Here is a 25,839-nt window from a genome sequence, read left to right as displayed (position 1 = left end):
AATATTTGGATGTTGAATATCTGGGCCTGTCGGCGACTTTAAATCAGCACACACGCTTTACAGTATTTGCAAATTGCAAAAAAAATATTTATTTACCTCTAAATCTCTCTGCAGAAAAGACAATCCCTGCTGGCCACAAAGCAAAATCCACTCCTTCACCTTGATTCTTTTCTTTTTTCTCCTTGTTTTTGCATGGCTTAGTATTCTGAACTTAGCATAACAACATTAACTAGTATAAGATGTTAAGTGTCACCTTTTCCCATCTCTAATCTCTATTACAGATTTAAAACACAGAGAGAGATTTACAATCTTTTTCAAACCTGGGGTGGCACGGTGGCTCAGTGGGTAGCACTGTCGACTCACAGGTCCTGGGTTCAATCCCCAGGTGGGGCGGTCCGGGTCCTTTCTGTGTGGAGTTTGCATGTTCTCCCCATGTCTGCATGGGTTTCCTCTGGGAGCTCCGGTTTCCTCCCACAGTCCAAAGACATGCAAGTGAGGTGAATTGAAAATACAAAATTGTCCATGTACTGATGAACCTTGTGTAACGAGTAACTACCGTTTCTGTCATGAATGTAACCAAAGTGTGTAAAACATGACATCAAAATCCTATTAATAAATGTACAAACCTCATTTTCTTACTGGTCTTGCAATAATGTGTTAAGAGGAAATATTTTTTCTACATGATTAACTGTATTGAGAAAAGAAATCATTTCCAGAAACACTGGGGCACTTGGTAAAAATGCATTAAAATTAAATCTGTAATTTGTTAATTCATTTGAATTTTTAACAAACAGACAAAAGGACAAAGAAAAGATTTTCAGCATTTTCAATGACATTGTTAAATTTAAAAAAAATTTGATATAGGAGACAGATCTGAACTGCAAGTGGGCCAGTCAAGCATACACAAAGAAAAAAAAACTGGTGATTAGGCTCTGATTTTTTATTTATTATTTATTTGTGTGAATTTGCCAGAAAAATCAGAAAAAAAAACCCTAACTGAAGTTTGTTTGTTTGTTTATTAGGATTTTAATGTCATGTTTTACACTCTTTGGTTACATTCATGACAGAAACGGTAGTTACTCGTTACACAAGGTTCATCACTTCTCAAGGTTATATCGAACACAGTCTTGAACAATTTTGTATCTCCAATTCACCTCACTTGCATGTTTTTGGACTGTGGGAGGAAACCCGAGCACCTGGAGTAAACCCACACAGGCACGGGGAGAACATGCAAACTCCACACAGAAAGGACCCGGACCACCCCACCTGGGGATCGAAACCAGGACCTTCTTGCTGTGAGGCGACAGTGCTACACACTTAGCCACTGTGCCGCCCCTAACTGAAGTGAAACTAGAAAATCTTAGGAATACAATATGTTTAAAATATGTTTAGAAATGTCACCACCAGTTCCTACCCTGAGATTATGCTGTTGATTTAAAATAGAATGCTTGTGGTGTATAAATAAGTTTGCCTCTGGCACAGTTTCAGTTCTCTATGAATGTAAAAATATTCATTGAGTCACATGTTTCTCTGGTATGTTGGAATGCCCTGAAGTTAGGAATGACTATAAGCAGCATTATGAAGATCAGGTTGGTCCGGTTTGGCTGTGTTTAGCAACCAATCTTTTGTGTGTCTGTCAGCTGCATGTTCTCACTTTCAGTCCTACTGAAGAAGCTGAGGAGTGTGTCAAAAATATAGTGTCGCTTTGGACTTCTGAATTTTGGACTATTGGATTTTACACTTTCGTGGACACTTGTCATCCATTGGTTAGAAGTCTTATTTTTTTATCTTAGACATTTCCTCTTTAAACATTTATGTATGAGGGACAGCTATACTTGTTCACGCTGTCTGGATTAGATTTTCTGTGATTACTGTAATCACTGTAATCTTGGTTTTGCTGTGTTTGTTTGTTAATGGTTTTTATTATTTGAACACATCCTGGCTTATAGCTCGAAAGCTTGGATAGGGAAAAGAGCAGAGGATCGAATTGAACTTGAAGCTGTTGGATTCCAGTTAAGAGTTTGAATAGAGCAGATGTAGATTTCCTTTATAACACCTGGAAAGAACATTCCCTCAGGTAATGTGTGATCCAGCTTTTCAGGCTGGAAAGGGTGGACAGAGTCTTGAAGTTGACAGTGCTAGGTTAATGTTGTCTGTGATTAAGACCAATGATAGTTTGGCAAAGTAGTTTATTACTGTAGTACTGAGAATAATTGTATACCTTGCTCTGACTGTAAGTTTGTGTGGACTCAGGGGTGTCTGTGTTTGTGTGCACGAGCACATGGAGCAATGTAGATGTAAAAAACAAGAACACTGCACCGTTGGTTTAACTACACATAAAAAAACAAAAAACAAATAAAAAAAGCTGTTCATTATCTTTTAATTTGTTTTAATTCAGGTTTAATTTATGTTGACCAGACTATGCAGACACTAAATTATTTTGGCATTATAGTTGCAGTTGTTGACTTATTTAAATCTCAATCTCCAGAGTACATTACTTGGTCCTGGTACATAACTATTAATGTGTCTATTGATGACATGCATTATTTGCAGGAGTAGCAGGCCCACATTATAATGCTTTATTGGATTATGTCCAACCTACTTAATCTCAGTCTAGAAACATGTAGTGAATCTTGTTGCAAAATTGTTAGGGGAAGAATAGTGGTTACAAGAAGTACTACACATCTATTTGCAGATTATTAAACCAGTTGTACTGAGGGATGTTTAGTGGCTTTATCTTTTTTAATGAAAACAAGTGCAGAAAAATCTATTTTTATTAGCAGCATTAATATCTTTTTTGTATCTAAGCTTTACATGTTGTTTTATATAGTGTCTAAATAGTTTTTTCCTTGTTCATTATGTCATGTCATTTCTACTTGTAACTGCATACAAAGTCAAAAGCCATTCTCTATGTAAATTTAAAGTATCTACAGTGTATCACAAAAGTGAGTACACTCCTCACATTTCTGCAAATATTTTATTATATCTTTTCATGGGACAACACTATAGAAATAAAACTTGGATATAACTTAGAGTAGTCAGTGTACAACTTGTATAGCAGTGTAGATTTACTGTCTTCTGAAAATAACTCAACACACAGCCATTAATGTCTAAATGGCTGGCAACATAAGTGAGTACACCCCACAGTGAACATGTCCAAATTGTGCCCAAAGTGTCAATATTTTGTGTGACCACCATTATTATCCAGCACTGCCTTAACCCTCCTGGGCATGGAATTCACCAGAGCTGCACAGGTTGCTACTGGAATCCTCTTCCACTCCTCCATGATGACATCACGGAGCTGGTGGATGTTAGACACCTTGAACTCCTCCACCTTCCACTTGAGGATGCGCCACAGGTGCTCAATTGGGTTTAGTCCATCACCTTTACCTTCAGCTTCCTCAGCAAGGCAGTTGTCATCTTGGAGGTTGTGTTTGGGGTCGTTATCCTGTTTGAAAACTGCCATGAGGCCCAGTTTTCGAAGGGAGGGGATCATGCTCTGTTTCAGAATGTCACAGTACATGTTGGAATTCATGTTTCCCTCAATTAACTGCAGCTCCGCAGTGCCAGCAACACTCATGCAGCCCAAGACCATGATGCTACCACCACCATGCTTGACTGTAGGCAAGATACAGTTGTCTTGGTACTTCTCACCAGGGCGCCGCCACACATGCTGGACACCATCTGAGCCAAACAAGTTTATCTTGGTCTCGTCAGACCACAGGGCATTCCAGTAATCCATGTTCTTGGACTGCTTGTCTTCAGCAAACTGTTTGCTGGCTTTCTTGTGCGTCAGCTTCCTTCTGGGATGATGACCATGCAGACCGAGTTGTTGCAGTGTGCGGCGTATGGTCTGAGCACTGACAGGCTGACCTCCCACGTCTTCAACCTCTGCAGCAATGCTGGCAGCACTCATGTGTCTATTTTTTAAAGCCAACCTCTGGATATGACGCCGAACACGTGGACTCAACTTCTTCGGTCGACCCTGGCGAAGCCTGTTCCGAGTGGAACCTGTCCTGGAAAACCGCTGTATGACCTTGGCCACCATGCTGTAGCTCAGTTTCAGGGTGTTAGCAATCTTCTTATAGCCCAGGCCATCTTTGTGGAGAGCAACAATTCTATTTCTCACATCCTCAGAGAGTTCTTTGCCATGAGGTGCCATGTTGAATATCCAGTGGCCAGTATGAGAGAATTGTACCCAAAACACCAAATTTAACAGCCCTGCTCCCCATTTACACCTGGGACCTTGACACATGACACCAGGGAGGGACAACGACACATTTGGGCACAATTTGGACATGTTCACTGTGGGGTGTACTCACTTATGTTGCCAGCTATTTAGACATTAATGGCTGTGTGTTGAGTTATTTTCAGAAGACAGTAAATCTACACTGCTATACAAGTTGTACACTGACTACTCTAAGTTATATCCAAGTTTTATGTCTATAGTGTTGTCCCATGAAAAGATATAATGAAATATTTGCAGAAATGTGAGGGGTGTACTCACTTTTGTGATACACTGTATATACACTGGAACTATATTAAATAGCAAAAACAAAACTGACTGAATACTTGTTTTGTATTCCTCGCTCTAAAGTATATTCTCTTTCTTTTGTTTCATTCGTCCTGTACTCTGTGTTGTAGAGAATTACCCAGTGGGTAGCTCAGAAGTGAAGTCGGAGTCTGTGGCATCACTCCAGCCTCAGACATCTTTGAGCTCTCTACCGAGCAGCTCACCAGGTCCCAAACGCTCAGGAACGACAGGAAACACACTGAAGAAGTGGCTCACAAGTCCTGTTCGACGACTCAGTCACGGCAAGGGAGACAACGCTAACACCAAGAAACCAAACAACAAGCAGAGAAAACGAGACGGCCGCAAGAGCGTTGACCTAGGGAGTCAGCACGAGGACAGCGCTGAGGACGTAAGTTATGCATTTCCACATACAGTGCCTTGCAAAAGTATTCGGCCCCCTTGAACTTTTCAACCTTTTGCCACATTTCAGGCTTCAAACATAACGATATGAAATTGTAATTTTTTGTGAAGAATCAACAACAAGTGGGACACAATCGTGAAGTGGAACGAAATTAATTGGATATTTTAAACTTTTTTTAGAAATAAAAAACTGAAAAGTGGGGCGTGCAATATTATTCAGCCCCCTTGCGTTAATACTTTGTAGCGCCACCTTTTGCTGCGATTACAGCTGCAAGTCACTTGGGGTATGTCTCTATCAGTTTTGCACATCGAGAGACAGAAATTTTTGCCCATTCTTCCTTGCAAAACAGCTCGAGCTCAGTGAGGTTGGATGGAGAGCGTTTGTGAACAGCAGTTTTCAGCTCTTTCCACAGATTCTCGATGGGATTCAGGTCTGGACTTTGACTTGGCCATTCTAACACCTGGATACGTTTATTTGTGAACCATTCCATTGTAGATTTTGCTTTATGTTTTGGATCATTGTCTTGTTGGAAGATAAATCTCCGTCCCAGTCTCAGGTCTTTTGCAGACTGCAACAGGTTTTCTTCCAGAATGGTCCTGTATTTGGCTCCATCCATCTTCCCATCAATTTTAACCACCCTGTCCCTGCTGAAGAAAAGCAGGCCCAAACCATGATGCTGCCACCACCATGTTTGACAGTGGGGATGGTGTGTTCAGGGTGATGAGCTGTGTTGCTTTTACGCCAAACATAACGTTTTGCATTGTGGCCAAAAAGTTCGATTTTGGTTTCATCTGACCAGAGCACCTTCTTCCACATGTTTGGTGTGTCTCCCAGGTGACTTTTTATAGATATCTTTGAGAAATGGCTTTCTTCTTGCCACTCTTCCATAAAGGCCAGATTTGTGCAGTGTACGACTGATTGTGTCCTATGGACAGAGTCTCCCACCTCAGCTGTAGATCTCTGCAGTTCATTCAGAGTGATCATGGGCCTCTTGGCTGCATCTCTGATCAGTCTTCTCCTTGTTTGAGCTGAAAGTTTAGAGGGACGGCCGGGTCTTGGTAGATTTGCAGTGGTCTGATACTCCTTCCATTTCAATATGATCGCTTGCACAGTGCTCCTTGAGATGTTTAAAGCTTGGGAAATCTTTTTGTATCCAAATCCGGCTTTAAACTTCTCCACAACAGTATCTCGGACCTGCCTGGTGTGTTCCTTGGTCTTCATGATGCTCTCTGCGCTTTAAACAGAACTCTGAGACTGTCACAGAGCAGGTGCATTTATACGGAGACTTGATTACACACAGGTGGATTCTATTTATCACCATCAGTCATTTAGGTCAACATTGGATCATTCAGAGATCCTCACTGAACTTCTGGAGTGAGTTTGCTGCACTGAAAGTAAAGGGGCTGAATAATATTGCACGCCCCACTTTTTAGTTTTTTATTTCTAAAAAAAGTTTAAAATATCCAATAAATTTCGTTCTACTTCACGATTGTGTCCCACTTGTTGTTGATTCTTCACAAAAAATTACAATTTCATATCGTTATGTTTGAAGCCTGAAATGTGGCAAAAGGTTGAAAAGTTCAAGGGGGCTGAATACTTTTGCAAGGCACTGTAAGTTGGGTGTTCAGTAAAATTAGAGGTGGACCTTTAATATCTACATTGTAAAGTATCCTTGGGTATGTGAAAGGCGCTATATAACTTAAACTTATTATTATTATAGATAGTGCTGGACAATAATTCAATAACGATATATATCGCGATAGAAAATGTTTCAATAACGGTGATATGATTTTTAAACAATTTTGATCGATATATATTACGTCAGTGCGTGTTGACGAACGCCACAGGCATGAAGCCAGTGCTCAGTGTTACCGCTCCGATTACACCACGCTGCAACACGGTGGATATTAGCGGCTAAATGAGTTCAACAGCTGTGAGTGAACGAGCATCCAGTCAGATGAAATAGCTGATAAGAGATGAAGGACTAATTCAGTGGTGTATTCAGCTTGTATTTCTTGCCAGAAACCAGAAAAGAGGTTTGCAGGTACAGCCATCCAATTTTTGTGTTCTTGGCAGTTTTTCTGACATTTGTATTATTCATATCGATATCGGAATTATATCGTATCGACCGAAATTAGGAGTTATATCGTGATATATATTTTATCCATATCGTCCAGCCCTAATTATAGAGGTGGACTAACATCAAACATATGTTTAGGCAGATATTTTTTACATTTAGATACCCTCAGATGACTGATGATTATATATGCTTAATAAGACCTATGTTCCCTCTCTGACCCTGCAGAGAGGAAGAAGAGGAGTGAACAGTGGAGGAGAGGACGAAGCAGAAGACGAGCCACACACCCCTCTGCCACCCCCAATGGAGATCATTAAAGATCCCTCTGCTCAGGAGGACAAGGTACACCACTAATAATGCCTACTTTGTTTTATTATTTTATTCTTTCATATTATTTACACTATGACCAAAACTATGGGAACACACTTTTGTGTCCAGGTGTTGCGGACATACCCATTACTAACAGTAATGTGCTCTTACCTCAATGTGCCCAGTTGAACAATTTGGAAATCAATTTGAATGTTAATTGCAAGCCAGACCTTTGTTCTTTTTATCACCAAATGGTCATACAAGTGAGGATACAAGCTCATTGCCAGGTGTACATATAGTTTGTCATATATTGTAGAGGCTCAAGAAACGACACTATGTTTTATCTAGATTGTTAATTACTTGCCCTTGTAACAATTATTAAAACTGTATAAATAAACATGTATCCAACACTATTTTATTCCTTAGGAACATTTTGTAATTTATAATGAAGCACAGAATTTATATGAGAATCAGGTCTGGACTGCAGGCATGCCAGTCTAGGATCTGAACTCTCTGATTTTAACATTTTTGGCAGTTGTATTGAAATAAGCATGGGCATCACATTTGATGTCTAGCAGACAGCAAATGTTGTTAGAATACATGTAAATAATATTTAGAATGAATGCTGCCCTTACATATGTGCCATTGTATGTCACCCATACTATTACAGATAGTAAATTATAAACTTTATAATGGAGAGAATCCAAATTTGTATTGTTATTATGTCCAAAATTTTCATAAATATCAAAAATCTGCCAGGTCGACTTTTCAAATGTCGACACACGTTTCAACTTTGTCAGTAAAGAATGTTTATTGTTTTTGTGCTCATTAAAAATAGACTAATACAATGATTTGCAAGCCCATATGAAAAGATTCACAAAAGAGGGCAGTTTTTGATGCATTGTTGTCTGAGAGATTGAAAGTCCCTGGCATTCAGTTTTGGGTTTGGCCTTGTAGTGCTTTATTGAAAAATGCCAATGTGGTTTGTATGGTGGATGTTTGGAGTAAGTGCTATGTGTGCAATCATTTTATTACATCAGAAAAGATGAACATTTGAATTTTCTTACTGACAATAGAATGGTTTTGTTTTGCTATGTTAAAAAGCCTATGATGTAAAATGCAGCTGTAGTGTTACACCGCTAATAGTAAGTTGATGCTTTTTTCCCTCATTTATCTTAAGAGTCCAGAGCCTGGATCTTTCACAGCGTTTGGCAGTGTAGGAACATCGGACCAAACACCCAGAGACCCAGAAACAGAGAAAAAGAACAAAGCACTGAGAGGACGCATGTAAGAGACTACCTGAAATGTGTCTGTATATATGTAAGGTGAAGGGGTTACACTCAACACGGCTGTATACGTATGTGTGTAATGTATGAATGGTGTGTAAAGGAGTGTGTAGGAGATGGAGTGTTAAGAAGCACTTCTTTTTGTGCAGGTTTGTGGTGGATGAAATGGTACAAACCGAGAAAGACTATGTGCAGAACCTGGGAATAGTAGTGGATGTAAGTAAAAACAAAAAGGAAGCATGGCACTATTTCACTGTTCTGAACTAATCAAGTAGAATGAATCTGTAAATAATTAGTAGGACATGTGCAGGCTATACATGACATTAGCGTTAAATACGGTTAGGGTTTAAATGAAAGTTATAGAGATCATTTTTAGAAGCAATTTATTTAAAGTAATTTAACATATGGTGTACAGATCAGTTGACATTCATCACTTGCACATGTATCTTACTGTCTTTTATGCAAAAATGCTTTTTAAATGTATGATTGTTAAAGCACTTGCCCTAACATCCAGAGTTCAGGAGTTCAAGCACACAAACAATGATCTAATCAATTTATGGCTGAAGCTGATTAGTTTTGCTATCTGCGTAGGAAGTTTTGATCATCGTTTACTTTAATTTATAGACCAGACAATATTGCTAGACTTGTTTCATTTGGTAAAACCTTTGTTGTCTGGATTTTAGACCACCCAGAAAGATACGAAACCGGTTTATGCTCTTAAGTTTGACTGTACCAGAAGGTTTCATCACTGTCCTGTTATTTTGGCCTTCATAATGTTAAACCAAGCCAAAAGCTTCTACTCCCACAAACCCCCGATGGAGAGCGTTTATTCCGTGTTTAACAGAGATTCGGATGCTTGCTCCATGACTGCATACATGACACCTTGCAAGTTTCTTATGACTTAAAACCTGGCGCCCCCTGGTGCCCAAATGCGATCTGTAGAACTTTCCTAGTCTGAGACTTTAATTATAAAAACTATCGACTATGTGATGGACTGGCGACCTGTCCAAGGTGTTTCCTGTTTTTCGCTCAAAGAACCAGACACACCGCGACCCTGACTAAAATAAATAGGTGGTAAAACAGACAATGAACAAGTAATAAGCTAGACTCGAATCCTTACAGTATGCAGATTTGATAAAATGGCCAGTGAGTGGAAATACCATGTATATACAATAAACAAGCTTCCTAAACAGACAACTTGGAGGAGAAAGAGAACATAGTAAAGCTGTTCTTGATAAATAAAAATATTGCATTGGGGCATTATTTATCTCCTTTCTTTAGGGTTTTATGAAAAGGATCGCAGAGAAAGGAGTTCCAGAAGACATGACGGGAAAAGACAAGATCGTCTTTGGAAACATTTTTCAAATTTATGACTGGCACAAAGAGTAAGTCATGTTGAAATGTAATCTTTGTACTGTTTGTTAAAAAAAAAAAAGCTTTTTTGTTTATTAACAATAATATTATTTTAGTACAAACTGAGTGTTAATGTGACATATTTTGAACTGGAGATCATACCTGCCCACTTGGTGGATAGTAAAAAAAACAAGTTATTTTTTTTAGTAGGGCATTTTGTATAATTGTAAAATTAATTCACATGACTACAAATACATTTTCATGACCTTTTCACTCTTATCTTTAAAATGTGTTTTGAAAGTCTTTGCAAATGAAAAAACAGGATAATGGAATTACAAGTACAATCTGTCTTTCGGGTGGCACCATGGTAAATAACGCAAGCCGACTACTGCTGGGATCCAGGTTTCAAATCCCCAGTGGTGCTATCAGGTGGCAGTTGGGCATCTAAATTCAGACGGACGGAGGCCCGCGATGGATTGGTGTTCTGTCCAGGGTGTGGTGTTGTATCGCACACAGTGATTTCGGGAAAATCTGACCCACCTCAACCCTGACCAAGAGATGCGGTGGTAAATGAATAAGTACAACCATCAGATTTATGTGATAAGTAACAAAAGGTACAAGGCAGAAATAACCTGGACAGGGTGCCATTCCAGCAAGGGCCTCGACCACCTCTCTCAGACATAGCCAAGCACTGGTGAGAAATGAACCCGGGTCTTGGCAATGGTGGGCAAGTGCAATAGACCGCTACACCACCCAAGGCCATAATCACATTTGCTAATATAGAAATAATAATCAGTGAAAGAATTTTTGTATCATTTTTTATTTGTTTGTGTCTATTCAAGGTTTTTCATGGGTGAACTGGAGAAATGCTTGCAAGACCATGACAAACTGGCTGAGCTTTTCATTAAACATGTAAGTGTGCTCTTTAAAATACACATGCATGTGTGTATACAAGTGGAAAATAATAATTGTATACTGTTTATATTTCATTACAGGAAAGGCGACTGCACATGTATGTGATTTACTGTCAGAACAAACCTCGCTCTGAATTCATAGTGGCTGAATACGATTCATACTTTGAGGTAAGTTCTAAACACTCGTTACTACTGTTCTCCATTGTTGTTTAATGTTAGGCAGAAATGCTTTAACATTTAATTTGAACACACTCCTATTCTAAAGCTACTAAATGTTGAATAAAATTATAACAAATATTGAACTTTGTAAAATGGATCGCAGTGCATGAAGGATTTCAAATAAAAGTGATGGAAGTTGTGATTGGGTTTAAATCTCTTTGCTAATTTTAGCTGCTGAGCTTAAAAATTACCAATTTATAAAAAAATTAAAAAAAAAGCCACCCAATACAACAAAGTCATATAAAACAAACTTGTACCCTACATAGACAACATGTACACTTTATGGACAACAGAACTGGGACACCCCTTCCAATCCCCCTCTAAATGTATGTGTTTCAGCCACAACAATTGTTAATAGGTGTAATAAATCAATTATTGATTTTATGCTTCTAACTTTGCAACAATAGTGTAAGGAAGGCCCTTTCCTGTTCCAGCATGACTGTGCCCCTGTGCACAAAGCAAAGTACAGTATATAAAGACCAGAAGAAAAGCTTAGTTTAACCACAATGGCCTGCACAGAGCAGCTCTGGAATGAACTGAAAAATCAGTATAGGCTTTCTTGACCAAAATCAGTGCCCAGCCTGACTTTTCTGGAATTTCACACATGGGGGTCAATATAGGAATCTTATGTTAACTTAATGCTTTCGACATAATGGACACAAATTCCCACAGACATAATTCTTGTGAGTCTTGTGAGAAGCCTTCTCAGAAGATTGGCTGCTGTTATAGCTGAAAAGATTACATAGATGTCTTAAAATAGATATTTTAATATCATTTGTTTTCATAATGGGATGTCCATCAAGCTCATGGTCAGGTGTATTCTCCGTCAGTGAAGGTCTTTCCATGTTTAGCAATAATCTAAGCTATCCTAATTCGCAAACTTAACACAAACTTGTACACTAAATGGACAACAAAATTGGGACACTCCTCCTAATACCCCCTCGAATTCAAATGTTTGAGCCACAACAATTGCTAATAGTTGTAATAAATAAATATGTCTCTAACTTTGCAGCAATAGTTTATGGAAGGCCCTTTCCTTTTCCAGCATGTGCGCAAAGCAGGGTTTATAAAGATAATAAGAGTAGCTTGGTTTAACTCCAATGGCCTGCACAGAGCCCTGACCTCAGCCCCACTAAGCAGCTATGGAATGAACTGAATCATCAATTGGAGCTTTCTTGACCAACATTAGTGCCCAGCCATCATAGGGCTTTCAACAGAATGGGCACACATTCCCACAAACATAGATTAAAGTCTTGTGAGAAGCCTTTTCAGAAGATTGGCTGCTGTTATAGCTGAAAAGATCACATAGATGTCTTAAAATAGATATATTTTTAATACCATTTGTTTTTGAAATGGGATATCAAACAAGCTCATGGTCAGGTGTCTAAATATTTTTGTCCATGTGGTGTATTCTCCTTTAGTGAAGGGCTTTCCATGCTTCGCAATACACTGATCATTTAACTTGCAAGCTTGAACATAATTTGTACCGTGGCTTAAATTTAAGAACACTTGTCTGTAATTTGTACCTTAAAACTGCTCGTTTGATTCCGTTCTGTCTGCATCATCCATCACTCTCAAACTTTGTTGTGTTGTTTCAGTATGGCGGCGCACACTTGTCCGACAAACGACACTTTCGCAACACACAGCCCGGTCTTTTTGTTGAATAAATCCATACAAATCTGTCCAATCTTGTTGAAATGAACGAACGGTCACTTTAGCGCGTTTAGCTGTCATATTACACTAAGTAACTTGAAGCTGACTCACACCCGACACCTTAATTAGGCTCCTTACCAGGGTTGCCAGGTTGCACAGTGGTTTCCAGCGGAAAACCTTTTCAAAATCCACCAAAATGCATGAAAATCCGCCCCAAACAACACAGGATAGGCAGATGATGTTCAGCATTAAAAAAAAAAAAACCAGTTAAACCACCATGACCTACAAATTAATATCTTAAAATGTACAGATCAGTAATTATAAATTATAACACGGTGGTTAAGTGGGTAGCACTGTCGCCTCACAGCAAGAAGGTCCTGGGTTCGATCCCCAGGTTGGGCGGTCCTGGTCCTTTCTGTGCGGAGTTTGCATGTTCTCCCCGTGTCCGCGTGGGTTTTCTCCGGGTGCTCCGGTTTCCTCCCACAGTCCAAAAACATGCCACCAGGCTAATTGGAAACACTGAATTGTCCTATAGATACCTAGCCGCTAGATGCACAAACCAGTGCATTGTAGTGCCAGTCCCAAGCCCAGATAAAATAGGGAGGGTTGTGTCAGGAAGGGCATCCGGCATAAAAACTGTGCCAAATCCCGCCAGCGACCTAACGGGAAGAAGCCGGAAATGCCGACCCCGTAACCGAAAAACGGGACAAAGGCTGAGGAACAAGAGTAATTATAAATTATAAAGGACAAAATGTTTTTGCTTGCATGTCTTTGAAGTAGCCTACCAAGTTTTTAAAATGCATTATTAATAATAGAACACACTACCCTTTGCAAGTAAATAAGAATAAACTTGCAAGCAATAAAATAAGTTTAACCTCTCGTACATATAAAACTTAGATTTACTTAAATTATAAAGCAATAGTTTTTTATTTATATTTTAAGCCGCCAAAATGATTACAAACCAGCCCAAATTTTGTCCACCCGCCAAAGCGTGTTTCCCCGCCAATTTCCAACAAAACCTGCCCAATTTGGTGGAAAACCGCGCAATCTGGCAACACTGCTCCTTACCAAGCGTAAATTACTCCACCCTAAATTAACAGTTCTCTGTAAGGAACTAAGGAAGCATCCAACCAATAACATGCAGCCCTGAGTTTAAATTACTTTTTTTTTTTTTACGCGAGTCATGGGTTGCCGAGCCCTAGTCTACACAAACATGATGGGCTATGTCTTTGGGGGCGTATCCAGGGTATTCAAGACCCGCTGCAAACCTGACCAGAATAAATCAGTTGATGAACATGAACAAAAGTAATGAGGCACTGAATAAAAATCAGTCAAGTTAAATAAAGTTCTTATTCATACATTTTTCCTGCTTTTTTGCATATACAGGAGGTCCAACAGGAGATTAACTGTAGGATGTCTATCAGCGATTACCTAATCAAACCAGTTCAGCGCATCACCAAATATCAGCTGCTGATAAAGGTAAAAATACATTATATTAATATTTTATGGTCTATTTATTATAATTTTATGTTTTACACTTTGGTTACATTCATGACAAGACAGGTAGTTACAAATTACACATGATTCATCAGTTCAATTTCAATGTCAAACACCATCACTGGAGACTTTGTATTTCCAATTAACCTAACTTAACTGATATGTTTTTGAATTGTGGGAGAAAACCCGCACAGACACCACACAGAAAGGATCCGGACCACTCCAACTGGGAATCAAAGCAAGGGCCACCTTGCTGTAAGGCAGGGGTGGGCAATTAAATTTTCCAAGGGGCCACATAAGAAACTGGGACTGTTGTGGAGGGCCGGACCAATAAGGTGAACTTAATTCTGCTCAATATTAATTTGATCTTTTTATTTACATTTACATTACATTTTCAGCATTTAGCAGACGCATTTATCCAAAGCAATTTACAATACAGTGACAGTATACAGTCTGAGCAATTAAGGGTTATGGGACTTGCTCAAGGGCCCAACAGCAGCAACCTGGCAGTGGTGGGGCTTGAACCAGCAACCTTCTGATTACTAGTCCAGTACCTTAACCACTAAGCTACAACTGTCCACTCTTTATGAAAAGCAGTGAATTGTACAGTTCTAATAAGCTGTTAATGTTTTGATGTTACATTTAGAAAATTAGAAGTATGCAGAGTAAAAACATCAACATTGTTTTACTATTTAAACAAACAAATGCAAAAACAAATGTGAACAAAATGTACAGGTTTTTAAACTTTACACTATTTTGTTTTGAGTCTAATTACCTCATTTGTTTTTCAGTCCTTTGTTATTGTTTAATATTATTTTAAAAATCACAGAGCTGGTTCTGACTGCTTCAGTTCTGGATGTGTTAAACTTTATAAAACAGTCTTTGTTGCTTTTGCAGTTTAGTTAGAGAAGCTTCAGGTGTGACGCTCTGCATCGTTCATGTTCTTGTATTTCTGTTTAGTACCATAACAGCGATTTAGAGCCTAAATTCTGATCCTTAACCAGCGTTACATCTGACTTCAGTAAATAAACAATTCAGAAGTTCATGTGTTGTTAAAAACTCCACCGTCAATCACACTCAGTTCTGTTCACATTACAGTGAAGCTGATACACTCGCACACACACGCGCATGCGCAAATCGAAACTTGCGGATATTTAAAGACACAGCGCTCTCGTCAAAATCAATCCTGTTATATTGCATGTTTGATGTACATTTATTTACATCTAATTTTTAATTGCCACGAACCTCATGCGGGCCGGTTGGTAATGTCTCGCGGGCCGGATGTGGCCCAGGTCTGCTGTAAGGCGACAGTGCTGCTCACCAAGCCACCTTGCCACTGTAATGTTTATAGTGGCATGACTGAGCAAAAGTACTTTAGATTAGGGGCAGTGGTAGCCTAGTAAGTAGAGCTTTGGATTATCAATTGAAAGATTGAGAGTTCGAATCCTAGATCTGCCATGAAGAGAAAAAAAATCATCTGATATGATTTGCAGAACTTTGTTGTACTGTATATGTATATATAACAAATAAAGTCATTCTATTCTATTCTATATAAATGTCTGACAGGGTTGCCGGCTATGAAGTATAGATGCTCTGCAAAAGCAAATGCAGCCCAATACACAAGCACTAATAAACCCAATCCTAATATCATGCTTATTCTCATAAAAAAGAAATATAAGAATGTCCTAAACTCATCTAATTACATACACAGCTTATGTTAAAAAAATCAATCCATGCATGTGCTTAACATGCTTACAATCTCAGTCTGGTGGAACAATAAGAGACCTGGCAACTGCTCCTAGCTACACAGCTGAATATACTGTAGCATTGACCTCAAGGGCGGCACAGTGGCTAAGTGGGTAGCACTGTCGGTGCACAGCAAGAAGGTCCTGGGTTCGATCCCCAGGTGGGGCGGTCTGGGTCCTTTCTGTGTGGAGTTTGCATGTTCTCCCCGTGTCCGCGTGGGTTTCCTCCGGGTGCTCCGGTTTCCTCCCACAGTCCAAAGACATGCAAGTGGGGTGAATTGGAGATACTAAATTGTCCATGAATGTGTTTGATATAACCTTGTGACCTGATGAACCTTGTGTAATGAGTAACTACCGTTCCTGTCATCAATGTAACCAAAGTGTAAAACATGACGTTAAAATCCTAATAAACAAACAAACAAACATTGACCTCAAAATTGCCCAAACCTTAATAAATTATATGGAAAATGCAAACAAGCTTCACTGTCAATAAAGTACAAGCATATTAAAGATCTGCTGTTTTTTTTCAGGACTTTTTGAAATACAGTTCTAAGGCAGGCTTGGACTGTCAGGAGATTGAGGTAAGACACTTGTAGGTTTTATATGAACAGATCAGCTTTTTGAAAGTGTTGCATAGGTCTTATCTGTTTGATTTTCCTGCCTACAGAAAGCAGTCGACTTAATGTTTATGGTGCCCAAACGATGTAACGATATGATGAACTTAGGGAGGTTACAGGGGTATGAGGTGAGTTTTTGATGTTCTGTACAGTTAGACAATTTGGTATCAATATTGCGGTAATGCATCAGCTATTGTTCATCTTTGCCATGGTAAACAATAATTTTACTGGAAAATGTTTTTGTTTAGAAATACATTTATAACACCTGAGTTACTTATGCTAAGGTATAACTTACAGTAGCAGCTTGCAAGAGCAGCTTTAGTATTTTTCATTTAGATCTAAACAAAAAGCAGATGCTTTACAGTTTACTTGTTGAATTGTTAACCCAGATATTATCTGTACAGGGCAAACTGACGGCTCAAGGAAAGCTGCTCCAGCAGGACACATTTTTCGTAACGGAGCAGGACTCTGGTGTTCTTTCTCGCAGTAAAGAGCGCAGAGTCTTCCTCTTCGAGCAGATTGTTATCTTCAGTGAGCTTCTTCGCAAAGGTTCCTCAACACCCGGATACCAGTTCAAGAAAAGCATAAAGGTAATAAATAAAATTAATATCTACAACATAGGCGTTGTGGTGGTACGGCTGTAAACCACGTCAGCCACCACTGCTCTTGAATCTGCACAGAGCCTACACAGACATGCTGCATTACTGCTGCAATTGCGACCATTTCTGGCTGGTCAGTGGGTAGAAACCGGAGCACCCGGAGGAAACCCACGCAGACACAGGGAGAACATGCAATTTTCACACAGAATGGACCCTGGCTGCACGCCCAGGGAAATTAACCTTGGCCTTGTTTCTGTGAGGCGACATTAACAAAGTACTTAGTCTAACATTCTGTTTAGGTATTGGTAGCTTAGTCTATTCTATTTTAGGGTTTAGCAAATATTTATCTCATTGTCTATATCACTATCACCATATTAACAGTATTAAGCTTTATTTTAACCCTTTGATGCACAACCTGGGTCAAAAGTGACCCAACTGAGTTTTTATTTTCTACATCTTTGCAATAAATTAATTTTGTCATTCAAGCTTCCATGAATTCCTCAATTAACTTGTTTTTGATCATCACAAATCCTTATTTCAGTTTTATATTTTTTACTTTTTTAATAAAAAATCATTTTTGTATCACTACCCTTCTAATGCACAACATGGGTCAAAAATGACCCTTATGTATTTACTATGGAATTTGACAGAAACTACTGACATTTGTAAGTGTTTGTAGTCAAAAACATATTTACTGATCTTTTGAAAGACAACCAAAGATTAGGCTCTTGTATCTTGAATATGTCCAATACTATTTGCTTGCTAGCTGTTTACATATTCTAGTATAGATAGCTTTTATTAGCTAAGACAGCAAATACATGAATAACTGACTAATGTGCATATGAAAATATTTTTGAATGGATGAATATGGGTCATTTTTTACCCATGCTGTGCATTAGAAGGGGTTTGCTTAGCTTGTGCATCAAAGGGTTAAAGCTAAAGCTATGTGGCCAAGAAACACTCTTACCCTCATAATGTTACATTAAAATGTGAGGATCAGTAAATGTTTTCTGTATTTCGTAAGTCTAGACTGGGAATGGTTTTGTGCTGGGGTCGGGTCTCAGTTGATTTGTTTATGTCTACATGTGACCTTGATCAGCCCAAGGGTCAGAATGTTTTCTCAATATAAAAAGTAAAACAATAGTGGCATATAATAAAGTCTTATGAAGTGAGTAAAATAATAATCTCAGTCTTAGAAATTGAAATTGATGCTGGAACTCCACAATGGAGTCAACACTCAGCATCACATCTCATGAAGTACCAACAAATAACCAATAACCTAACCTAATAAGTCAAATAACTACAATATACTGTTAGTACAGTGCTCATATCTTCTCAGGTGAGTTTCCTGAACATGGAAGAGCATGTGGAGGGTGACCCCTGTAAGTTCATGCTAGTGTGCCGTGGCTCATCCGAAAGGCTAACACTACAGGCTGCTAACGTGGACATCAAATTGGAGTGGGTACGGAGCATACGGGAACTGCTGGACATGCAGAGCAGCTTTCTCACTGGTAAGAAAACTTATTGCCACTTCATTTTGTGGGTCCCTTATATTTGTGCAAAAACATTTATTTTATTGCTTAATACTTTCAAGATTTCATTTCTCCTGTTTAATTCCTCCTAGCTCTGCAAAACCCACAGGAGTACCAAAAGAGGGAGTCCACCAGCTCTCTGACCCGCCAAACGTCTGGCAGTAGTCGCTCCTCTTCCTCACAACCCTGCACCCCACTCAAACCCACTTCCTCTTCCTCCAACAGCAGCCCTGCCCACAAGCCGAGCAAGCAACAGGAGGAGGTCAGTAAAAAAATAAAATAAGGAACTAAGGAATTAGGCAGATGGGAAGAGCACCTTGACATACTAGGTCTGCTAGGTCTGATATTTCCTTATAAAAGGACCGTCCAAACGATGTGAATGCAGGGCTAGTATTAATCGTTATGCTCAGTAAGATGATTACACTCAAATATGGTTTAATGAGGCCAGTTGATTTGGAACCATAATACAATTTTTGACAGAATTCCTTAATGAGGAACTAATATGCACCTAATGGCCAATTAAAAACAAGGACTTTCAAAATATCATTCTTTTAATTATTCCAGGCTGAATCTCACCATAGACAAAGTGGTTTCTCTTTATGGTTTGATCTTGCACTGCACCTCAGCATCACTGTTCTGATTGACCAGCCCAGCAGTAGTGGGCTAGTGTAATTTATCGCTGCGCTACCCGAGCGCCTGTTGTTGCTAATATTTAAATATATTTTACCAATATAATTGTATTCAATACAATATATATGTTTAATAAACAGTGTAGCTATTTTTTTTAAAGGCAGTGGTGGCTAAGCAATTAGGGTACTGGACTAGTAATCAAATGCTGCTGGTTTAAGCTATAATCCTGCCAGGTTGTCACAGTTGGGCCCCTGAGCGAGGCTTTTAACCCATATTTGCATACATTTGGTCACAATTGTAAATTGCTTTGAATAAAAGGTGCCTGCTAAAACATTAACATATTAACATATTATACAACATTTTATATAAAATAAAGAACGTTGGTAGGGCAACACATTACCAAATATCCAATGTCATGGAAAAATAAGGAAATGATAAAGGAAAACAAAGATTACAGTTGACTGGATTGGAAGAATTTATTGGCACGATCGTGGGTTCTTACAGCAGTGGAACAGCTGAAGAACAAGGAACAGATACTATGGCCTTCCCTATCACATTGGGTGTTGTACTGTGGAACCTCTATTCTGTGCTAACTGTTGGTTCTTATCTGCTTACAACAGCTTAAGGCCAGCTTAATGACAGACAAGTTGCTTATCTCTGTACTTTAGACTCCCAGCCTCAACTTATTATATATATGTTATATTTTTGACAAAGTTTGATTATTTTATTTATTTTATTTTGATTGATACAATGTCATACTTTGGCAGTGTTACTGTAAGCCAACAGACATAATTAAATAATATAAAATTTATATAGTATATAATGTAATACAATATTTCTATTATCTAGGAATACATCATTGTGACATCATGGATTTACTTACTTAAAAAAAAAAAGCTTTTTGATTTCATCATCTTGACTCTAGAGTTAGTGATGTGCTACAGCAGTGGGTTAAATAATACCTGGTGGTCTTCTGAATTTAATTCACACTGCTTTTCAAACCCATATGGTGTTTCAGAAGATAAATGGACTGTTCTTCTCAGTTGGACAAGTGTCCTAGTTTACCACCTGTCCTCACTTTAGGCTGCAGTCTCTTTTTCTGTTCTTTTTTTATAAGGCATCTGAATCTTGATTCTGGCATAACCTGCTTTCTGGGCCTCAATATGTCAGCCTGTCATGGCAAAGTAGAATGTAAGAGCTGCTTTGCTACATTTTATTTTTAAACGTGTCAAGGCTTAGCTAGCCTTGCTGGTTAGCATGTGAGAGGTAGGTCAAAGGCAGTCCTATCTTAATCAGTCATTTCAAAATATGTATACAAATGTAGATATGTTTATGAATGGGGGCCCAACAGTGGCAACTTGGAAGTGATGGGGCTCGAACCAGGACCCTCTAATCAACAGTCCAGAACCGTAGCCACTAAGGTACCACTGTTTAACACAGAACAACAAATCATCCTCAGACTGGGGCATCACACAAGCTCTCCCATGTAAAGTAGGGCAAGAAAAAGGCCAGCAGACTCTCAAAGAGTTGCAGGATGACCCTGGAAAGCAGGAGCAACTGTTACACAAATAAAGAGAAAACAATTAACTGCACCATTATCTTCAATTCTACGGTGTAAAACTCCTCCCCTTAAGAATAAGCACAGAAACGGGCAGTGCTGTCAAGTCGATATAATTGCTGCTTGTACATTCAGTTCTTCCAAGCATAATTGTATTTTCCAAGCAATTGATTTTTCTCATAATGAGTCCAAAATAATAATGAATAATTGTATTTTTGAAATTAAAAACTCTGAATAACAGGTGATTTTGGGGTGTGTTTGTGCAGGAGCTGGATGAGGCGGACTGTAACGGCCTGATGTTAGTGTTAGTGACCCAGGATTACAACGCAGTAAAGGAGGATGAGATCTGTGTGGTGGTGGGTGAGAAGGTGCAGATCCTGGCCACCAATCAGCAGAACATGTGTCTGGTGTACCGACCAGCCAACAGCCAATCGCCTGCTGCAGAGGGCTGGGTGCCGGGTCACGTGCTATCCTCGACCCGGTAAAACCACGACCCCTCCCACAACACCATCAATAACAACCTCGGTGCTTAACCAATCAGCATTTAGCTTACAGTTTCAAACAGTGGATACTATACCAGGAAAGCACTCAATACATACCAGTCAACCTCAATGAGTTTTACTGGTCAACTCCATCAGTCAGTCCCGCCTCCTACTACAGTACAGTTCTTAACTGGAAATGCACGTTAGACTTGGATGTGACGTCACTTCCTACCGTCGATGCGAGTTAAAACAAACAGAAAAAAGAAAATATAAGTTATATTAATAATAAATGTGTTGTATAGAGAGGAAGTGAAAGTGTTAGTGCATTGAGTGTGAATGTTTCTGAATGTTCGTGTTTTGCTGTTTTTCATCGCCGTTTTTCATCGCTCTGGAATGTAATGTTCTTCTCAAACAGAGCGCTTTGGTTCTGTCTATGCCAACTCATTTGCACACTGTTTTTATTTTTTGAATCATTTTTTTAAAAAAAAAACAGTCCTCTGTATTATTTGCAGCTATCCTGAACCATCCCTGAAACTCTTCTGTAGGAAACCATTCTGCACTTTTACTGCAAAGATGCCAAGTTGTGCAATATCATCTGGTCACAAAGCTCATTGTTGTACCTTTAATGTAACTAAGAATTTTAAATGTATTATTCTGTATCATTTTAAAGTTGTACATAATATTTTTGCCATGATAGAAACATACCAGAGGAAATCTTAGCTGTTTAGCCTAAAGGATCGGATAAACACCGGTGGCTCACTCTGCCTCCTCAACCTGAACAGTTATTTTTACATTCAGCATCCTCAGATTTAGTATGAGAGAATCATCCGGATCATACCTGGCCAAAATGTTTACTGAAATCAGTTCATTACAGTTGGTGTTGTAGATGGAAGATCTTTATAATTGTCAGTACCTGCTGGGGCAGTTCTGGGTCTCATGGTTACAGCTTCCTGCTGAACTACAAAGAAAAAAAAACAATCCAGCAGGTCTTTCATTTATTAATCTCTGGAATGTGGTTCATAATAAAGCTGTTAATTTTGGACATGTCAAGCTGTTTGTTATTCATAGTGGAAGTGTCGACTATATGCTGATTGCCAGTTAGGAGCTATAATAGACCGAACACTGGGTCAGTCTGAAAAATAATCTTTTTTTTTTTCTCAAATACAAAAAACATTCTCAATAGTTATGCTATATAAAGTCCTGACAAACAGAAGCAGCAAAAAAGAACAGAGGTCACAAGCTCACTGTCTGGAATCAGAGATGGGGACACACAGCGACTTCAGACTCGACTCGGACTTGTTTCAAATGACTCGGACTCGACTCGTCAAAAGTCAGCAACATTAGTTACGTGTGACAATTATATATATATAATCCGACACCATTCTGATCGCGTCATTTTCTGGTCTCTAATAACGCTCCAGCCGTCTTAACCCGCAGCGCACGCAATGGGGAAATGTTCCAGCCAGCTTCCGACGTAGTGATGAAGCGTCGCTCCCTACTCCCTACTTTGAATTCGAATCTCCTTTAAAATGGTGGAATACCCTACATAGTGCACTTCACAGTAACAGATAATGTGAATGGAACGCTCCTACAGAATTGGTGCTAATGATTGAAAAAAACACTTTCTGAACCAATCAGACCTTCTGATATAAATTTTTAGTAAGAAATGCTGTTATTTGCATTTATTTAGTTTGCAGTGTCACACAGATGATTGTCAATGAAATGCTTGATTGGCTTTCTAACGAGTTCGTGTTTTACTTCACAACCGGGAAAAGTTTGGAGGTTTTTAATTATAAGCACATTTACAAAATAACGGATTCTATTCCTAATGGGACAAACACGGTTATAAATTTAATAGCATCTGGAAGAACATAAGCTAAGGTAAGCAGGGGTTATGGATTTTTTGCTGTGTTTTGGATTTTGGCCACTGTGCAGTAATTTGCAATGAAAACAAAACATCAGTTTAAGCTTTTAGCTGGTACCTAGGATAGTAAAGGCACGAAGTAAAACGGCTAAATACAGTCGCTACATTTCCAATATATGTTTTGTGTATATTATATTGACTCGTGACTTGACTCAGACTCTAGCCTACAGACTCGTGACTTGACTCAGACTCTAGCCTAAAGACTCGTGACTTGACTCAGACTCTAGCCTAAAGACTCGTGACTTGACTCGGACTCGTATTTTGACTTGTGAACATCTCTGTCTGGAATAGATGCCATCTTATATTTTCAGGGCATTTAACAACTATCTTATTGTCACAAAGATGACCACAGTATTTGTTTGGACTATGTTTTGAACATGGAGGGTTTCATTCAAGTCTATGTCAAGAGCTTCAATTTAAAGCAAATCCCGCATACAGCTTCATGCAAAGTTTCAGAGAAGCCTGGATGTGGATGTGGAATAACTTCTGGATGTGACATCATCCTCTGTAAGGCTTTCTGTATGTATCCCCTGCTGGCTGGTATAAAGCAGCGGCTGGCAGTTTCACAAGTGTTGGAGAAGCCTGCAGCCCTTGAGGGGGTCATACATGATGGGACAGGCGTGCATGATAAATAGTGTTTGATATACACTATATGGCCAAAAATATGAGGACACCTGACCATGAGCTTTTTGGACATCACATTCCAAAATCGGCTTGGCTTGAAGGTGGTCTTCCAGTTCATTCCAACAGTGATCAGTGTGATTGAGGTCAGGTCATGTGCAAGCCACTGAAGTTTCTCAGCAACACAATCCATGTCTTTATACAACTGCTTTGGACACAGGAGCACAGTTGTGCTGACACATAAAAGAGTCTTTTCTAAGTTAAAAGCATATGATTTATATCATGCTTTTTTATTACCATTGCTTAATTTATAAAGGTCAGGATACTTTTGTCTTATTAATCTGTCATCTCTACTTTTGTCCAAGTTACAGGCAACTACTGACTGAGAAGAATGTGAACTTTAAAATATTCTCATTTATTAATAAGATTTATAACATGCTTTAATGACATTTTATTTATACAAATTGTAGGCATTTATTTTATGACCCTTATTACACAACTTTAACAAAGATAAAGATGTCGACATTTCTAAAGCTGTCCATAGATACCCAGATCCTAATTATATATACAATTAAGCTTATATACACTGATCAGCCATAACATTAAAACCTCCTCCTGGTTTCTACACTCACTGTCCATTTTATCAGCTCCACTTACCATATAGGAGCACTTTGTAGCTCTACAATTACTGACTGTAGTCCATCTATTTCTCTACACACTTATTTAACCTGATTTTACTCTGTTCCTCAATGGTCAGGACTCCCACAGGACCACCACAGAGCAGGTATTATTTAGGTGGTGGATCATTCTCAGCACTGCAGTGACACTGACATGGTGGTGGTGTGTTAGTGTGTGTTGTGCTGGTATGAGTGGATCAGACACAGCAGCGCTGCTGGAGTTTTTAAATACCGCGTACACTCACTGTCCACTCTATTAGACACTTCTACCTAGTTGGTCCACCTTGTAGATGTAAAGTCAGAGAAGATTGCTCATCTATTGCTACTGTTTGAGTTGGTCATCTTCTAGACCTTCATCAATGGTCACAGGACGCTGCCCACAGGGCGCTGTTGGCTGGACATTTTTGGTTGGTGGACTATTCTCAGTCCAGCAGGGACAGTGAGGTGTTTAAAAACTCCATCAGCATTGCTGTGTCTGATTCACTCATACCAGCACAACACACACTAACACACCACCACCATGTCAGTGTCACTGCAGTGCTGAGAATGACCCACCACCCAACTAATACCTGCTCTGTGGTGGTCCTGGGAGAGTCCTGACCATTGAAGAACAGGGTGAAAGAGGGCTAACAAAGTATGTAGAGAAACAGATGGACTACAGTCAGTAATTGTAGAACTACAAAGTGCTTCTATATGTATATAAGTGGAGCTGATAAAATGGACAGTGAGTGTAGAAACAAGGAGGTGGTTTTAATGTTATGGCTGACCGGTGTATATAAAAACCACTGTGCCTTTTAGCCATAGCATTCTAATATCAATTTTAACAAGATTTTTATGTCCCTTTTTTCACAAGAGTACATCAAAATAAAGTTGCTCATGATTTTACCAGTAAAATTATGTTTGAAAATTAGCATTAAAATTATCATTATAAAACGAATAGTTCTGGTCCTAAAATCTGATTGGCTGAGCCGCGTTCGGAGCCGTTGTAAAATCCCCGATAAACGCACACCTAGGACCACCTCACATCATTCCATATTAATACGCCACTTAATAGAAAAACTTAATGTTATTTTCGCCCTCATGTTGCCTAGCAACACTGTTAATCGGACTAACTTGCAACGCGGAAGAATGCTTTATTGTAAGTTTATACACAATAAATACATTTATGAATTAAACATTGTTGTATTTATTATATTTTATGTTGACCGGCGT

General features: G+C 39.0%; 1 protein-coding gene across 3 annotated transcripts in view; it reads left to right on the top strand.

The window, feature by feature from the left end:
* kalrnb (kalirin RhoGEF kinase b) overlaps window positions 1-22,445 on the top strand; it is a 159,914-nt gene extending 137,469 nt beyond the window's left edge. For all 3 annotated transcript variants that reach the window (XM_062997761.1, XM_062997762.1, XM_062997763.1), the window contains 14 exons: window positions 4,645-4,922; window positions 7,240-7,353; window positions 8,501-8,607; window positions 8,756-8,822; window positions 9,888-9,991; window positions 10,802-10,871; window positions 10,955-11,041; window positions 14,132-14,224; window positions 16,518-16,568; window positions 16,655-16,732; window positions 17,009-17,194; window positions 18,543-18,714; window positions 18,828-18,997; window positions 21,190-22,445. In XM_062997761.1, the coding sequence (XP_062853831.1) occupies window positions 4,645-4,922; window positions 7,240-7,353; window positions 8,501-8,607; window positions 8,756-8,822; window positions 9,888-9,991; window positions 10,802-10,871; window positions 10,955-11,041; window positions 14,132-14,224; window positions 16,518-16,568; window positions 16,655-16,732; window positions 17,009-17,194; window positions 18,543-18,714; window positions 18,828-18,997; window positions 21,190-21,408 (1,796 nt within the window). In that variant the 3' untranslated portion in view covers window positions 21,409-22,445. The remainder of the gene's footprint in view (window positions 1-4,644; window positions 4,923-7,239; window positions 7,354-8,500; window positions 8,608-8,755; window positions 8,823-9,887; window positions 9,992-10,801; window positions 10,872-10,954; window positions 11,042-14,131; window positions 14,225-16,517; window positions 16,569-16,654; window positions 16,733-17,008; window positions 17,195-18,542; window positions 18,715-18,827; window positions 18,998-21,189) is intronic.
* Window positions 22,446-25,839: the final 3,394 nt, after the last annotated feature.

Source organism: Trichomycterus rosablanca, chromosome 6 (genome assembly GCF_030014385.1).
Source record: "Trichomycterus rosablanca isolate fTriRos1 chromosome 6, fTriRos1.hap1, whole genome shotgun sequence".
NCBI lineage: Eukaryota > Metazoa > Chordata > Actinopteri > Siluriformes > Trichomycteridae > Trichomycterus > Trichomycterus rosablanca.
This window is presented reverse-complemented; position numbering and strand designations above follow the sequence as displayed.